The 19,553-nt window shown below is 29.7% G+C and overlaps 1 protein-coding gene across 2 annotated transcripts in view; it reads left to right on the top strand.

The window, feature by feature from the left end:
* Positions 1-19,553, top strand: part of LOC142329204 (ribosome assembly protein METTL17, mitochondrial) — a 38,040-nt gene that overhangs the window by 16,878 nt on the left and 1,609 nt on the right. For both annotated transcript variants that reach the window (XM_075373604.1, XM_075373602.1), the window contains 7 exons: positions 1,204-1,335; positions 6,888-7,161; positions 9,921-10,080; positions 11,608-11,751; positions 12,978-13,061; positions 13,744-13,882; positions 17,740-17,875. In XM_075373604.1, coding sequence (XP_075229719.1) covers positions 1,204-1,335; positions 6,888-7,161; positions 9,921-10,080; positions 11,608-11,751; positions 12,978-13,061; positions 13,744-13,882; positions 17,740-17,875 — 1,069 coding nt within the window. The remainder of the gene's footprint in view (positions 1-1,203; positions 1,336-6,887; positions 7,162-9,920; positions 10,081-11,607; positions 11,752-12,977; positions 13,062-13,743; positions 13,883-17,739; positions 17,876-19,553) is intronic.

Here is a 19,553-nt window from a genome sequence, read left to right as displayed (position 1 = left end):
CTGGCTAGTAGCACAGATTCACAAAGCTGAACTATGCATTTAACAAAATAATAGCCACTGCTTTGAAAAAATGTTTGCAGCTTTATCAAGTAATCATTTTGAAAACAAACTTAATAATAATTTTTAGAACAAACCTAAAAGTATGTAATTTTTATTTTTTAAATCTATTTTTTATCCATTTTCTTCTGTAATTGATAAGTTTTCTGTTTATTTTCATTTACATTATGTTGTTCAAACATTAATTGAAATTGTATCACTTTTCCAATCTAGTTTGGGTGTTTTGTTTCTAATTAAAGTTGAACTCAAATTTGTGTGTAATTTTAATAGATGTAATTTGCATAAATTTTCTCAGAATTAACTAGAAATTTTAATTTATTTAATGGTAAATTAACAATGTTATTTTATTTTAAACCTATAAAGTGTATTTTCTGATAAAACTTTATCATGTTTAACCCTGTTTTTCTTAAAACCTAAGTTAGATAGAGGTCTGGGATCACTTTTATCCAATTTCTTAGATCAAAAGCCATAAGAAAGCGCCAAATTTACTCCTTAATTTATACTCCAAGAATTTTAGAATGGTTTAATTTCACAGAGCGAGCAGAAAGCAGTGCTAAATGTTTGATGAGCCAAAACTCATGCTAATAAACCATTTTGTGACTTATGCTTATATGAACTTTTTTTCTTACTTTTAGCTATAAAATCATCTCCTGAGAGATTGCCATGCAACTTGGAACCACCTGTATATCTAATGTAGATAATTCAACATAACCTGTAATTTCACTTGTAATTTCAACATAGAAAACATTATTAATTTGTTGTGTGAATACTTGCTAGTAGTAAACAAGTAGTAGTTAAGCAAATATAGATAGCTAATTTTTTAATCATTACATGGGCTATGTATTATATATCACATTCCATATGATTTAATGGAAATGTGATGATAAGACAATGGAATGTGTGACTGCTTATAAAATTTAAGTTTTTGTATAGGCAGTTTTCTGTGTTAAAAATTATTTAGCATAAGCAGTTCAAAAACTGAAAAAGAGGTGGGAGTACTGTGTAAGCAATTATAAATGTAAATTATATTAAATAATTATGAAAAGCAGTTATTTTATCTTCATCTTGTACTTGACAGATTTGTCAGATGACACCAAAATCATTGCTCTCAGATGTTTGTATGATTATAATTTATTCTCTTTTCAGATAAACCAGTAAAAAATTTAATTAAAGATGGCATTGAATTTACAAAGTATTTAGAAGGAAGACATCCTCCATTAGATACTGAAGCTTATAAAGACCATGTTGAAAAAGTAACAAAAAAAGCCATTAGACAGTGTAAGACTTTCAATGGTTGTTTATAGTGTTAAAATAGAAATAAAATTTATTTGAAAATATTTTAGTGTTCTCATTTTAAAATTTATAACAAAACAAAATAAAACTTCTGTAATAATAGTTACAGACAATTTTTTAACTAAGTTTACTTAATTATAGCGAATTAGTAGTGATAATGTCTTGTTTCAACATTAGAATTGTATGTCACAGTTACTCTGTTATAAAAGGAGTGGCTGAAATGTAATACATAGTTGCTCATAAGTTGCAAATAAAATAGAGACAAATGAAACGAATATGGTATAGAAAAACATTTTATTTGCTACTAAATTCCATGTAGTCACTAGTTATAGTTACACATTTATCCCAGTGGTCAGCTAGTTTTTTCATTTCATCAGTGAAGAATGCTGGCTTTCCTTGAGCCGTAACCAGACTGTTTTCTTCAATTTATTATCCATGGTTAAAAAAAAAATCTCTTATCTCTTAAATATCTCTTAATCATGGAAAGAGGTGAAAATCGCAGGACACCAAATCTGCTGAGTGTGGAGGGTATAGAGTGAGGTGGGAATAGATTCAAATTTCAACTTCATAAGAACCTTGTTGTTGTTTGTTCTTTTCTGCAAGTTTGCATGTCACCCATTACAAACAAATTTCATGGTAAACCAGTTGTGCAATAATATGTCCTAATAATTCTTTTGATATGGGTGGGGATGGATTGTTGTGTGATGCAACAGACATTTTGAATCAATTCATTTACTTCCTTCTGATGCTATTCATCAGTGACAGAAACTGGTCAACCACTGTGAGGTTCTTTTTCAATATTCGAATTACCAGTTTCTGATGTCAAAATTTTATTGCTCATCTACTCGCAGTACTTCGATTAACTGTTTTACACCATAAATGACTTTTAGATGACGTTGAGTGTTTCTAGTGATTACTTTTTCTGCTGCTAAAATTTCAGTTGCTGCGTATTGTGTTAATAGCTTTGATTTAGCAGGTATACTTATCTTAATAACAATGGTGACTGACAGAAAATGAGAGGGCATAGGTTAATGAATTTTGGAATTTAGTAGTAGCGGAGTGGAACTATAAAATGGCAGCACCTGTCACTTTGTGTGAAAATTTGTTCTCCTGCCATTGAAAATAGAAGTTTTGTTATGTTTTCAGTTAAGCTACCATTAATCAATCTGTAAAGACTATGTAAGAACTAAAATATTTATTACCAAATAGGAATAATAAGAGCTCATTAATAATAACTAATTTACTAATTAGAGTTTATTATATGACATTAACAATAAAAAATTATTAAAGATACTATATTTTTAAAATATTCAGTTCAGTGTTGAGTCATAAAAATTTATGATAGTTTGGATTGAGAGCATGAGTGCAATCAGAAATGATCTTAACATATCAAAGAAATAAAAAAGTATGATTTACAGAGTATCATTGTTACCAACAAAGCTGTGCTATAAAAATAAAAATTTTATTTTTCTTGAATATAAAATTTAAAAAAAATATTTTGATAAAAAAAAGTTTTTGAAAGTTTTTTAACTTACACAGATTACTAGCAGTGTAATAATAGAAGTTTTTTAATGATAACAACAAAATCTTTCCATAGAGTTATGTATTTCAGCCAAAGCAGGGTCGTAGTCTTGATTATCCATGACCATTGATCCCCTCTTTCTCAAACGGGCATGTTGAATTTGTGGATATCCCCATGAAGCAAAGGTTTTTTTATAGATTTATAGGTTTTTTAACTTAGTATTTTACCTTCTGTTCTTGCTTCTATTAGGCGTGCAATAAGGTTATTTTTACAAAGAATCTGGATGGTGCATTTTGTAGACTGGAAGGTCAAGCTGTATCTTCTTTGATTTTTCCTCTTGTTAATAAAAGCACAGATTTTTTTCATGTTAGCGTGAGTTATAAGTTTTATTTCATGGTACTTCTTGTAGTTAAGTATTTCCTTTTTAGAATCAACAAATTTTTTAATGATAACAATAAAACCTTTCCGTAGTTATGTGTTTCAGCTAAAGCAAGGTAGTGTTCTTCGTTATTCGTGTCCATCTTTCCCAAATGTTGAATTGATGGGTATCCCCATGAAGAGAATGCTTCATGGGGATTATTTCAGATCTCTTATCTCTTACTCAATGTTACTTCACTATTAAAATTGATTGCTACATATCCTAAGGACTTAAAAATTATAAAAATCAGTTCCTGTATTTTATTAGTGGCAGAACCATTGGATTGTGTATGAATCTGTGGAGGTACAGGAAATCTATTTGCAGTAGTTTCTAGCATAATGACTTAAGTTCGTAGGAAGGTGACAATTTTTTTATACCAGAATTTAAATAGGAAACTGCTTTTGAAGTTATATTTTTGGATTCTAAATATTTCTAAAATGATGAAGATTATTCTGTTTTCCTACAGAACCCCGAGTGTATTCTCAGTTTCTTACTTGTCAATTGTAATTCGGGAACAGACAATATTTAGCTTTTCATAAAAACCGACTTAAAAAATTTCTCTTTTAAGTTCTAAAGAATCCAGATTATTCATAACTCCAGAGAATGTGCATTTTTATGAACTTAATGTGACTAAAATAAACCTTTACAAATAATTCTCTAAGTTGTGTGGAGTCATCCTGTTTGCTATTTGTAATATATTGATGAAAATAAAAATATAGAATTTGTAAATGGACTTAAAAATTTGAATATTATAATAGATATATTTTTTATGTTGTATTTGGTTTTTTTTTTCATGTCACTGAAAGTAAGAAATAGTATGGTTATGCATGCATGATATCAATGAAAGACAAATACTCTTTTTAAAATCATATGTGAGTATTTCATCACAGTAAAGTCATAAGAAGTTGACTTTTTTAAAGTTTGAACATTACTATGGTTCCAAAATGAAAAAGTACTTGATTTTTAGTTCATTTTTCAAATATATTATTTTTAAGACCATGTCCATCTGGGATTTCTAATATAAAAATTACCATTTGGATGAGATAATCGTGTATATTATACAAGCAGATCAACAAAGCTTCAGCTTCATATTGCAAGTGTTCCAAGAGTTATAGTACTGAAATATCTTATTTCTGTTACTGAGACATTAAAAAATAGTGAAAACATTGTCATACTTATATTAATGAGCTAGAAAAAAAATTTATACAAATTTTTATGTTAAAAAAGGGTCTCTTTAATTGGGCGAAAGAACAATGTAAGGATAGTAGGAGATCCTGCAGAGCCTGGACAAAAGTCCTTTGCTGCTGTGTCATTCTTATCGGATGGGTATTTGTTTAATTTATGGTTATACATTAGTTTTTTTAATTTTTGGATGGAGTTGTGGGTTGCATTCTGATCCTGTAGACCAGGCTGAAAAGCTTTACTTGGAATGACCTTGGAAGATTAGTCGCGTATGTGCTTCATTTGCCTGCCATGATACCCTTTGAGTATCAGCTTTCTGCTGAAGGCCTGTTAGTGCTAGTGCCTTCAGGCTTAGTAGGATGTGCTTATTGGGGGCCTTGGGGGTATTGCACTTTAATTCAACAAATGATCAATGCAGTTTTGATTTTGATATATAACTACCCACCTTGTAGTGGCCAAAAAACATTTCTTTATATTTAAAAAAAATTTTTTCTTATGTAATAGACTATTTTCTAACTCTTGAACAGGTAAAATCAGCCATTTTCATAGCTTTTTCCATGAGTTGTAGCATTCTTATTTTACATCATACTGAGGGTCAAAAAGGGCTTTTTGGATAGAATAAAGATGGAACTTCATCTTAGTGTAATCAAATTTCATTTTGTTTTATAACCAATACTTATAATGTTTACTGAAGTTATGTTTACAAATTGTTGTTTTTTTCAAATTTTGGGCCCAAAATAAATAATGAAGGGCTTAGGGTAACAGGTCTGTTTTTTACCATTTAACTCTTAGGTACTAGTAGTACTGCAAGCAATTGGACTGTTACTGAGTTTCCTTCATTAAAAGAAATTACCGCCAAATCATAAGATTTTGAAAATATCTCATTTTTGGAGCCCAAAAACCACATGTGGGACAGGTGGCAAAAATCTGAAATGTTTACAGTGGTGAGTAATTTTTATGTTCTTTAAAACCATATAAAATTATTTTGTTACTCAAAGGGGTTGACGAGTAATGAAGCCAACAAAACCATTAATTTTATTAATTAGAGAAATTCTTATTTTAGCTGTAGAGAAACTGTGAAAAGACAAATTGAGGTGCAGTTGGTAGTTTTATAATCTATAATAACTATATTGTTGTTGTAAGAACCCATGCATTTTATAAAAATGGATTATGGAGTGTTCAACTAGCATTCACACTGAAACAGCATGTCACAAATTGACTTGCAATAGATCTTCAGTATTGCACCATATTTTGGAGTTTATTGAACAGCAAATAACATTGATGTCTTTAAAAAGTGGATCTACTGAAACAAAGAATATCTGTACTTTTCATAAAACCGAATATTTAGATAAATATTTTCATATTAATGAGAAAAGTTGCTCTGATCCACTTAGCTGTCATACCAAACCGGTTAAGAAATTTCTTTCAACAAGTAATCCAAATTTAAAATTAACTCCAGGCAGAGCACTGTGTACAAAATGCTTAAACAAAATACAAAAATCACAAGATGACACAGAAAGCGAACCAGAATTTCAAGGTATATTTGAGCCTCAATGTGTTGTAGTAAAGTCAGTGAATATAGCTTGTTCAGCACTTGGGACTATAGCTTGTTAGTTTAATTGATCATTAAACAATCAGAACAGCTATGCTGATTTTTTCATGAAGATAATAATTTAATAAGTAAATATATGGCAAAGTATATGCTTATAAATAAATAAAACTAAAATTAGAAAAAATGTTTGATACGATTAGTTTTTGATAAAATTACTAATATTAGGATAGTGCCTTTACAGTAAGTCACAGTCAGTGTAAACTTGATTAAAAGTAAGTAAATCTGCTTGTTCTTATAAAAGAATTTTTTATCAAGATGTTTACATAAACTCATTTATAAATACCTGTGCAAAATCTCTAGCTTATTCTTATGTGTTATAGGAACCTAATTATTATTTATTTAGAGAATATCTTAGTGTTTATGTAACTGTTTTTCTCCAAATTTTATTAATAGTTTTGCATATTTGCTTTCATATGGACTTCTTTAGTCATCTCAAAGTGGGCATTAGATAGTAAGAAAGAACAAAGATAATTAAGTCTTAAATCTAATCCTCCAGTTAAATTAATCCAAATCTAATCCTCCTTATTTTTACTTTGGAGATTTCCTGTTAGGAAATGTCTGATGGATTAAAAAATTTTATCATTATAAAATTTCCTGCTGGTATATTCATTCAGGCTGTCACTGAGTGATCATTAAAATTAATGTTTTTTTTAATTATGTCACTGAGATTCTTAGTAGGTTGCTAATGGTTAAAGCAGAGGCAGGTGAAATTAAATACAAAGAATCTTGTATATTATTTTTATTGCTATTATTATCTTTTTATTTATGTATATTTTTATAATTTCTTTTCATACTATTTTCAGGTGGTGTGAGAGAAGATACTGAAGATTATGAAGAAAATTTTTATAAAAATAGAAATGCTATTAACAAAAAATTCAATGAGTTGTTGAGGAAACAAACATATCATTGGAAATCAATTAATTATAATCAGTATATGTCATTAATCTATCTTGTTAGCAGAACTGCTCCAGAATATGCAGTTATTTGTCGAGTATTTAATGAGATATTTAGTAGAGATAAGACATTTCAACCTAAATCATTATTTGATTTTGGTTCTGGTGTTGGAACAGTTTCATGGTTAGTTAATTATTTATTTTTATATTATCATTTACATAAAATTGTTTATTTTATATAGACTGAGATAAAGTTTATCTTTGTTAGTGAGAGGACATTGGATTAAAATTTTATATTGTTAATGAAATGAAAATTATCATTATGGTAGTTATGTTGAACAAAATAAAATTTTTTATCTTTTAGTTTTTGTATACGAGTAAATTTATTCTTGTTTATTTTTGAAGAGATAAATTAATGAAAAATAGTTTAGATTTTTTAACACTTCTGAGTTTTGGTTGACAACATATCAGTTTGTATTACATAATTTTGAAGACATAATAATATTAGATAAAAAAAAAAATTAATACTGATTATTATTGATGATCACATCATCTGAATTTTATAGCTTATAAAATTCTTCTTCTATAAGTGGGATATAATTGAGGGAATACCTTTTGCTCTGTCTAGTTTATTTTACTGTGTGAAATATTACAATTCTGTACATTATATAATAAATACGAGGTCTGCTCAGAAAATAACCAAACTATTATTTCAATCTTTTTTATTATTTATTTTATTTTTACAGATTATTATTGGTCCTTGTCCCCTTCAAAGTACTCCCCTCGCCTACTCTCAAACTTTTCCCAGTGATGATTCCACTTCACAAAGCAGTGCTGGATAGCTTCTTTTGAAATGGCCTTTAAGGTTTGTGACAAATTTGCTGTAATATCATCAATAGTCTCAAAACGACATCCTTTCATAACTGATTTTAATTTTGGAAATAAGAAAAAATTGCAAGGAGCTAGGTCTGGCAAGTAGGGAGGCTGAGGAAGTACAGCTGTCTGATTTTTGGCACAAAACTGATGAATTAACAAAGTTGAGTGTGTGGGCGCATTGTCATGGTGAAGGAATCACGAGTTGTCTTGCCAGAAGTCTCATCACTTTTTGCAATTTTTTTCACCTTGATAGTATGCACAGTTCACTGTTTCACCTTCAGGCAAAATCAAAAAATGCACAATTCCATTAAAATAAAAAAAATAGAGAGCATCACTGTGACAGTGGATAGAGATAATGTGTTTTCTTGGGAAGTGGAGATCCTTTTCCAATCCATTATGATGATTAAACTTTTGTTTCAATGTTATAGTTGTAAACCCAGTTTTTCATCTCCCATTATGATCCTTTGCATGAATGTTTCATCATCATTATTGGCTTGTTCAAGAAGTTGCAGGCAAATGTCCATTTGATATTCTTTCTGCTGTTCGGTTATCAAATGAGGAACAAACTTTGTTGCAACTCAGTTATGTTCAATTTTTCAGTCAAAATGTCATGGCATGATCCAATGAAGATGCTCACCTCTTCTGCAAGTTCTCTGACAGTCAGTTGGTGATTTGCACACACCAGATCATTGATTTTCTGAACGTGGTAGTCATCATTTGAAGTCGAAGACCTTCCTGGTCAAGAGTCACCTTCAGTTAAGTGACGACCACTTTTAATTCATGAAAACCATTCGTAACATTGCATATGACCCAGAGCATCATCTCCATAAGCTTGTGTCAAAAGGTGAAACGTTTCTGTGAAAGTTTTCCCCAGTTTCATGCAAAACTTTACGTTGTATTGTTGCTCCCAAAAATTGCACATTACAAAAATCACTACTGATGCTTACATATATTGCACTTAATAAAAATAACCCAAAAACTAAATGAGATATCAACAATGCAAGAACATGTAGTTAAAGAGGGGGTTATATGGAACACAGTGCTGCCAACTGCATGTCACTAAATTTCTTCGTTGGCGTGTAATTAAAAATGTTCAGTTATTTTCAGAACAGACATCATATTAGGGATAAATATATTATGTACACTGAACGTACAAAAAATCACACCTTGCAAGATACTGTGCATGGCCTACCTGTATTATTATTTATTTTGTTCTAAAATATTTTGTAATTTCAGGGCCTGTATTTTATTTCATGTAATTTTTGTTTCTGTTAGAATATTAAGTTAAGTCTTAAAGAATATTACGTTAGAAATACCTGACCAAGTCGGTCATCCTAAATGTTTTTCTTTTTTTCTTTGGAAATAACCAATAACATAACAATATTATTCTTTTCAGCAACAATGAGATTAAATTTAAGTTAAACTGGAATATGTTCATAGTTTTGCAAACTATGACAAAATTATATCATAATGTGATGTAATTTAATAATTAAATTATTAAATATATCAGCGGTAACCATGTTTGAGAAATTAATAATTAAATGTTCAATTGTTTTTCTGTTATGTGTTCTTGATTGCTGAAATTAGGTATAAAATCAGAAACCAAAATAAGGGTTTTATTTTTTCAATAGCATTTAGTTAAAAAAATTTTTTTTTTGCTAGCAAAACTACATAAAAGTCAGTTTATTAACCTTTTTAAAGCTTTTAAATATTTTCATTATGGCAAACCTAAGTTTTGGATTTGCAGTTAACTTTATATTCATGTACACTATTACAGTAATTAATAAAATACTAAAAATAAGCTTTATTCTGAGAAACCTTCAGAGTAAGCTGTCTGTAAAGTATTATTTAAGATCTCATTAACATGAAAAAATTATTTCAATAAAAATTGAAGAAAAAAAAATTATTGTTATGGATGATAAAAATAAAGCTTTTGAAAGTTTATCATATATTTATGCATTTTATATACTTTGATATCCTCCTGTACAAGTTAAGAAGCATCTAAATCTAGGTTCTGAAATTGTGCATAATGTTCCATTATAATGATTTTTTGTTTAATTATTTTAGGGCGGCAAAAAGGTATTGGAAAAATTCTTTGAAGGAGTTCTTTTGTGTAGATTCTTCTTCACATATGAATGATATTGCTCAGGCCCTTCTTCAAGATGGAAAATTAAATTTAGAAATTCCTAAAGGTGTATTTTTTAGACAATTCCTACCGTCAAAAAATGTAAGTTTGAAATCTAATCATTTAATCATGTATGACATTTTAGTTTTGTTTTAAGTAATAAACACTTGCAATATATTATAACAATAATTATTATTTTTTAAATATTTTTATCAGCCTTTTTTAGAAATATATGTAATTAATTTTAGTAATTTTCAAATTACATTGCCCATCAGCAGTTTAGTAGTCCAATTACTGTTTGGCAATTAGTTTTCTTTTAATTGTAGAGCTGGCCATTTTGAATTTTAACAGAATCTCAGTGACAAAAGTTTGTCAACATTCGCATCAGATGAAAAATAACTACAGTAGAACTTTCATATGTGCAGATTTGATATGTCCACATATGATTTCATATGTCCACAGTTTTAGCTGTTCATTATTTACATGAATATAAAATTTCCTCAAATATTCATGAGTTTCAAACTGTACAAGTTTAATTATATAGTTAATTCTTGATAATAAACTAATGGATAATTAACTTTATGGTAAATTTACAGAAAGTATTTTTAAAAATTATTTTATGTAGTGAATAAAAATATTTTTGTGATTAATCATGTCTGCAGTTGTTTAAAGGTAGTTTTTAGGATTTTAGTAAGGAATTTTTTTTTCATTCATGCCAGCTAAGAAAATAACAATGATTTGAAGAATCGAGAATTGCTACTTGAATGATTCTAAGAAGTATAAATTTAAGGATGGCGAGGTTAGAGTAAATTATCTTACACATAGCTGAACTGATATCTCTTAATAACAATGTCACTTGCTGCAAGTTGTAATAAATTTTCATTTACAGACATTTTTTTTCTTTACTTAATTTACATTCAGGAATAAAAAAAAATTATATATTTTGGGTGGTCTAATGAACCTCTTTATAAAATCTTCTTAGCATGTTACCAATAAGCAACTGAATATCTATCAACTAGTGTGAAAATGTTAATTTTTATGAAAGTATCAGAACATTTATCATTCCTTAATTTAAACAGGATGAAAAATTTCTGTTCATCACTGAAATAAATTATGATGATTTATTTTATAGATTGAACAATTTCTAGTAGGAATTTTTATTTTAGCACATGGGGACCAGTGTTTCTCACAGAAATTTATAGTTTCAGTTTCTACCTTTATGTATTGCATTTGATAGTTAAATTTTGATCTCTGTTTCTTGACTCTGTTGTTTGATTTTATTTCTTGTCTATTCTGATAGCCACATTGATGCTGTTGATAAACATAAATATAAGGATGATACAATAAAAGTAATTTAGAGACTGACCGAGATCTCTGATAACATATTATATTTCATACTTATACTGATAAAATACTTATAAGAAAAAAATGATTTTTATCTAGTGAAGTCTGTGTATCTCATTCTTTTGTTTTAAGCCCAAAAGTAAGCCCATAAGAAACTGCTTATCCTACTAGTGCAGTTGGTAGGATAAATTCTTTGTTGTTGATAAAGATCACCTAGTTCAGCGCACTAAAATTGAATAATTAAATCATTGTATTACAATTGTCTTTATGATAATTCTTTTCCAGGAATTATACGATCTTGTAGTAACTGCTTACACACTATTTGAACTTCCTTCGAAACAAGCAAGACTTGAAGCTGTATTAAATTTATGGAGCAAAACAGGAAAGTATTTAGTCATTGTTGAAAGAGGCTCTAATGCTGGATTTAAGGTTGGTTTTTAGTACTATAAAAGATCAGCTGTGCTGTATAGTTGATTATTTAAATAAAACTAAAATATAAAACATTATTTATAAAAAATAAAATTCTAAAGATGGATGTACATTTTGATTGTTAAACAGTTATTTGTTTACCAATTTTTATTGGTTTTTTTTAATTTTTTTAATTTTTAACAAACTTTTTTTAATTTCATGGAAATTAATTTTTTTATAATTCATGACTAATTATTATTAAAACCTGACCAAATGGCCACTTTATTCTGTTATCCCTCACTGAATGGACTTCTTTTTTTAATGTTTTTCCTTTCTTGTCTATTTAAATTTAAATAATACTTATTTAAATTTTCTATTGTTAAATGCCATCATCTTTGATGATGTTGATATTGATGGCATTGCAGAATTATGAATGCAGATGCAGAATGCATCTGTAATTCTGCAATTACCAGAACTGTAAAACATAAGTTATGATATTCAATACAGGCTGTTTATATATAGTAACATCTGATTCTGATTTTTAGTGTTGTAATTTTCTAGAATTTCTTTAATTTTGAACAATTAGTTCTGAAAGGTGAAAATTTATTTTAGATATGCAACCTAAATAATGTAATTTTAAATTTGTTTTGAAGGGATAAATCAAATTCCCTTAAAAAATGTTTTGTCTATAAATTTTTTGTTCTCAAAATAATATAAAAATTAGCAATATGAAACTTACACTATGTGTTTTTTACATATAAAAATACTAACAAAAAACAAAATTTTACCCTACTTAACTGAAACATATATTAATGTAGCTCCAGACAATGAGATTGTTTTGAGACTATTTTTGGTGTTTTAATCATGTATTTATAATAACATAGTAATTTTTTTCATGATTTCTTCAATGATTGATAATTTTACAGGAAAGACAGGAACAATGAACTGTTGAAAATGATAATTATGTAGATCCAGCCACAATTAAGGGTTTGCACATTGTTCAACCAGCTGTGTGGTGGGTTAAATGTGGCTTGAACTGTTTGTATGCCAGTCTTATTTAACATCCTTTTAGTTTAAAGATGTTATTTTCTGATGAAGTCTAGATGTTGTGTAACCATCTGGTTGTAAAAGATTACAGTTAGAGGGATTTGTTAGAAAATTACATAAAAAAAAAAAAAACTGATGTCTGCCTCTTGATAAAATTAATAAAACTACAATTTATTTATGTGTTTTTTTCTATTTGTTAGTTAGTTAATGAAGCAAGAGATTTTTTACGCTTTAGGAATGAGTCATCAGCAGTTCCTTCATTGAAAGCACATATATTTGCTCCAGTAAGTAAAGTAGCCTTTATATATATATATATTATTTTTTTAAAAGCAATTATTTTAATAACTATACTCTTCTGTACCAATACAAATTAATTTATATTTAATAGATCAACCCTAGTATAGAACTATTGAAATAGGATGACACCTTATTTCATTATATATAAGAAACGCTTTCAAAAAAAAAAAAAAAAAATGAATTTTATAAAAATATCAAGCTGAGACCAATATTTACCAATATTTGAACCCAGAACCTTCTGAATGAAATGCTACCAGTCCACTATGGGTATTGGCAAATATAAAATGTTAAATAATTTCATTTAAGATTTTGTGATCAAAAGTTTTTGATGACCATATTACCAATTTATTTATTTATTTATTTATTTTTTTTTATATTACCAATTTGATGATTATCTATTACCAATTTTAATTTTTGTATCACTCAATAAAAATTTATATTAAAATTTAAATTATTATATTACAACATATTTAAATTTCATTTGTTATATTTTTTGTTATTTTTTTGTTTTTTTTATTAATAGGTAACAATCATATGTGTGATAGTGTGTGCAAAATTTTAATTAGTTTTTAGGTATATCCTTCTTTGTTTATTTTCAAATTAGAATATTTTGATTTAAAAAATTTTATCTAATGAATTTATTAAAAATATTCTGTGTTTTTGTCGTAGTGTCCTCATGATTTGGAATGTCCTAGATTAATGGAAGATAATACTCCATGTAATTTCATGGTCAATTACAAAGTATTAGCGATGGATAATAAAGAAAGAATCTCGGGTGAAAGGTTCTCATATGTTATTTTTAAAAAAGGTTTGTGTAGAATTTTAGATAACTTTAATTACTAACTCACTTAAAATCCTGAAGTTGGGTTTTTATTATTTTGTTGGTCAGGAAGCGAAGAATCTCATAATTGAAAGCATGACCCAATCAGAGAAATCTATTGGGCCAAATAAAATAGAGAAGTCAGTTGAACTAGGAGTTGAGCCAAGAAGGGTGCCAGCCCTTGTTAAGATGTGGCTGCTTGACCTATTTTTGAAGCAGTGGTAAAATTGGAGTTTATTTTTACGTTGGAGGAGGAGTATACAACATCTATCCTCCTGGATCTGGAGCAGAAAGCCTAGTCATTCAGGAATGAGTACCAGCATCCATGGCTCAGGAGCCTTTTCAAGGTAATTGACACTAGTCAATTTCTGATGGGTGACCAGAGTGCAAAGGTGTTCTGTGGAAGGAAATTGAAAGTGGCTTACCCCAAGATGTTTATAATCATTATTAATTCTGATCAGGAAGGAGCAGGCAATGTCTGACTCATACTTGGCTGTGACAAAGTTGCTAGAGTTTGCTGCGTTACAAGGGGTTAGGGTGCTCAGGATAAGCCTGTAGTCAGTGCAGCGGAGGATAAAATGGGCCACTGTTTTAAGCAACTTTTAGAATATCTTCGTCACAGAACCAATACAGCCTTTATCTTGTTTTAAAAGTCACTATCGAGGGTCGAGTAAAGAAGGACAAAGATGACAGTGCTAGTAAGAAGAATTTTCAACAGCAATGGGAGTATGCTGATCTATGCTGATCTGCTGAAAGCTGTTAAAGACAAGGTTTCTGTGGAGTAGGCTGGGAAGGTATTGCCTCTTAGGAGAGGTGACGATCTGAAAATATGCATTAAAGGCGAGACCAAGGATGTAGAGACTATATAGTTTATATATTGAAAGAGAAGGTTAGAGATGTGGAAGTAAACTATGGAGGGCAAGAAGAAAGGCAAACTATTGCAATTTAAAGTCATTGATGCTGGAACCTATGCGGCTGTTATTGCAGAGAGTATCACAAAAGCCATTGGTACTGAGGAGGAAGTCAAGATTATATCACTGACTGTTGTATGGCAATACTAAGATTATCACGTTAATTCTGTTAGAGGTATGTCAGAAGTACTGCCAATAAAAGGATACATATCAGCTGGGTGTACTGCTGAGTTCAACCCAGACAACAAATACTACAGATGCTGGGAGCAAGGTCATGTGGCATCAAAGTGTAAGGGCACTGATGGGTCTAGCGCCTTGTGTGACTGTAATGAAAGTGGTACAAATTAACTATAGTTGGAATTGTCGTGTGATGGACACTTGCTGGGAGGTGGCATGTAAGATAGGAGCTGATGTTATAGTGGTGGTTGAGTCCAATAAAGTGACTGTGACGAGAAGGATGGATCTCAGACCCTAATGAGGATGTTACTGTTGGTTTCCCAGTTGGAGGGATTCCAATTGTAGACAAGGGTTTTGGTCTTCATTTGGGTGGATGTGAGGGTGTTTGTGATTTTCAGTTATCACTCCCTGAACATCACCCTGGAAGAGTTTGGATTCTATATTGAAGGACTATTTGCTGTGGTTGGTACATTGACATTCACAGGAAGATTGATCTTAATGTGCGGAGATTTCAACGCTAAGTCTCCAGAGTTTGGAGGAGGCAGGAGGAATCCGAGGTGTAATGTATTGTCTGAAACGCTTGGACAATGGAACTTTGCATGTGTTCAACATGTTGAGAATCCTAGATTCAAGAGGAATAGGTCACAATCCTGGATTGATCAGATTATGAAGGTGTGTCCCCAGTGGCCTTTGTCGACGATCTTCTTGCTCTGGTTATTGTGGGAAGGTCTTAAGTGGAGGTCATAGAGAGGGGTAATACTGCAATTGGAGTGGTGATCTTATGGAACACAGGGGTTTACAGATTGCAGCAGAAAATATGAATGTGGTTGGTGATGGCAGGTAGGAGGAAGCTTCTGTCTATTTACATAGAGGTAGGAGAAGTATGGATATACCCCAACAGTGTGGTTGAATATTTGAGTATTTGGCTGAACGATAAAAGCCTTACTGTTGATGCGTAACAGAAAAATATCCAGAACAAACAGAGGAAGATGGTTGTAAGAGTACGCTTTGGATACAGAATGGTTTCAGCAGATATTGATTAAAGTTCCAGGGTTACTGCCTGTAGATCTATTGGTGTCAATACATACATGCTGAGGATCAGCGTGGAAAGTAGAAGGAAGACACATATGAACTACATCCTATTGACCAAATCCTATCAAAATGGTGGTAGGGTAGATGGGAGGCACCCATGAGAGGATGTTTAGGCTTGTGCTAGATATTGTTCTGTGGGTGGGAAAGTGATGGGGTGATGTTAGTTATGAGATTACACAATTATTGACAGGTCATGGGTGCTTTTAGAGCCTACCTCAATGAGAGGGGTAGATTGGATGATCCCATGTACTCATATTGTGGTGAGGAAGACAATGTGGGGCATGTCATTTTTAAATGTGCCACATGGATGCATGAAAGCGATTTTTGATGACTGGTCCACTGGATGTGAACAGTATCATCATAACTTTGATGATCAAGAACAAAGATAATTGGGATGTAATCTCCAGATGGATATTGAAGATTCTATAGAGTAAGGAAGCAGATGCATGTGATTGGGAAACAGAGGTGTCATTCGCCTGTGCCTCAGTGGGGGTAGGCATCATTCAGTGAGGTGTTTGGAACTTCCTTATGCTCTGTGTTTTCCGTTCTTTGGGGTGGTATGAAAGGAAGAAATAGATGAATGTTCATGACAAAACCAGAAGAAAGCACCAGGAATCCCTATAAATTCCCTGACAGACTGAAAAGTAAAGGAAGCACAGGAAAACCTATTCCAAAGTTAAGGAAGCACTGCAAATCCTAATAATTTTGCAGAATAAGGAAGCCCCTAATACTTCCCAGTGGCTTAGTAATGAGAGAGTCTGGTCACTGGGGGAAGGTAGTAAGGGAAAGAATTTTTAGTTGGTGAAACCTGACACTGCCATCTGTCTGGGGGCTAAGACTCATTCTTATATATATATATGTTAATTTTTAAATTGTTGTTATATATAACCATCTCTGACAATGTTTCAGTTATATACGTACATTAATATAAAAAAATTATAATGGGAACATTTAGATTTCAATTTATGCACATAGTACGTTCATAACATTGACAAATAAACTTGTTCTAAATTTTTGAAAAAGATTTGGTTTTTTAATCTCATTTCAGTTGAAAAATCAGTTATTTTCATTTAATTTCAAGCTAATATTTAGGTTAATTTGACACTTCTGTGCCACTTTGAATGTGACAAAAAACACCATATGCTATAAGGAACATTATCAGGACTGGTTTAATAAGTTTAGATTATTTTGATCAAAAGTGTCTTGCAATTTTTATCCAAAAGAATTTGTAAGATTGTATAATGTTTTATAAAGATCTGATAATTATGTCCTCAAAAATATGGCATGAATGGTCAATTTTTAATTAATCAAGTAATAAAAAATTGATTTTGTTGAAGGTCTGTAGTTCAATTTTTGACAGTGTTAAAAAAAATGATAAGAAGATTATATATTTAATATTCTAAAGCATCTCTGTCAAAAAGACAGTGTTGCAGAAAAATAGTTACAGTAGAAAAATATAGGTACATTTGATGTGAAGGAGTTCAGCATGAGGCACCTGTACTTGTGTTAAGGTTGGTTTCAGGGGAGTAATAAATACTTTGCAGTCATTAAATTTGTCTATATTAAAAAAATTCAGTTTTTTTTTAAATTTTCTTATACTTTTTATCTTCATTTCACTATTCTTGCCCTAATTGTTAAAATTTGTGTTTTAATATTTGGTTTTAGGTGAAAGAGAAGACTTTAATCAGTGGCCAAGAATTGTTAGACCAGTTATAAAACGTTCAGGTCATAGTATTTGTAGGGTTTGTACAGCTGAAGGAAAGTTAAAAGAAGTAATATTTACTGCTGCTAAACATGGAAAGTATGTTTAATTTAATTCTTTTTTGTTAACTTTAATAACTTGTTATTAACATCAAACGTATGTATGTAGTCAATCGATTAATAAAAGTTTAAATGTCAGTGAATTATTTAAAATTTAAATCATCTTAACATTTTTCAAAAGATTGTCATGTGTTACAATGATACTTCAACCTTAATGTTATAAATATATTGTCAGTTGATGTATAGTGTGTTTTATGTTTTACTATTTTAACACTTTTATGATTACTTGTTTAGCATAGGTACTTCATACATCTAGATTTTCACCACTAAAAAACTAATTGATAATGTTTTCTGCTCCTCTAAGTTTCATTCAGAAATATTATACATTAAACAGTAAATGTGGTGTCATCAAACAGTCTGATGTGGGTGACCTCTTTGTATGCCTCTTAAATTACATTTTTTATTTTTCATTAATTTCATTTTTTTAAAAGGAAAAGTACATAAAATTTTATTTAATTTATAACTTCTATTTTCTATTTCATTTTTTATTTTTTTTTCAATTGAATTATTATTGTAAATTTCTTTTTACTATCAGAAATGAATAATTATTAATAAATCAATATATTTAAATTAAAAAAAAAAAGTTAGAAAAAGGGAGACGAAGTCTGATTCACAGCCTTCTAAGATCCAAATATTTCATTAATTAAAATTTCATTTGGCTATAACTCTGGAACCAGTGAAAATAAGTATCACTTATTATAAATCGTTGAACAGCTCTCAATGAGGTCTTAATATTGCAGCTAAGAAAAAGTCCAAAATCCAACATTTGGGATTTTGGGTTTTTTGGGACACTTTTGGTTCAGTCGATTGCAATCAAAAAGGGAGGTGCACGAGTCCTAAATCCAAAATTTCAGCATTCTACGACTAATCATTTTTGAGTTATGGGAGGTACATAAAAAATAGTCAATGAGTTTTGGTATGTTAGTAATTGTATGAGTTTGGTATGTTAGAGGAATAAAACTACAAGGACCTGTGTGCAACATTTTGTTTTTCTGTTGTCATTTTTTTGTGATACAATATTTATAAATACTATCACAGTTTTAAATCTGATATTTTGTTGAATAAATAAGTATAACCTAAGTCAATTTTTGATATATTTTTTTTGAAGCTACAAAAAAATTGTAATATAATAAAGAAAGTGCTGCTTTAACTGCTCATATGTATCCATCCACATTGTAGCAACATATTTTTTTTTTCAAAATTAATAGCAGAAAGATTTTTAAAAAACTCCATTTAAAAGTTTTTAGTAATTAGTATTAAAAATATTGAAACAAGTTAGTTGATTTTGTGGGAAAGTATTTATCAAAATTCATTACGCGTAACAGATTGCATTATTAATGGCTTGATTATAATGTTACAATACATATATTTATCTATTCATGAATTATTTTAACAAAGATATTTAATATAATAAAAAAACATTGAATGATACAACTTACACTTATACAGTTTCAGTTTTCTTAAAAGTAATTATGTGTTTGTTTTATCTATTTAAAAATGCATAATCAACAAAAATTTTTAAATCATGATTCACATGGAACAATCTTCCACATTCTATCTTTATCTATGGCTCCTCTATATGAACAGCACATGAGTATGATTCTCATCTAATGAACATTGTAAGCTTCGGGTTTGTTATTAAATACCAAATCATAAAC

The sequence above is a fragment of the Lycorma delicatula genome, chromosome 8 (genome assembly GCF_047948215.1).
Source record: "Lycorma delicatula isolate Av1 chromosome 8, ASM4794821v1, whole genome shotgun sequence".
NCBI lineage: Eukaryota > Metazoa > Arthropoda > Insecta > Hemiptera > Fulgoridae > Lycorma > Lycorma delicatula.
Note: the sequence above shows the minus strand (reverse complement) of the source record. Positions and strands in the feature narration are given on the sequence as shown.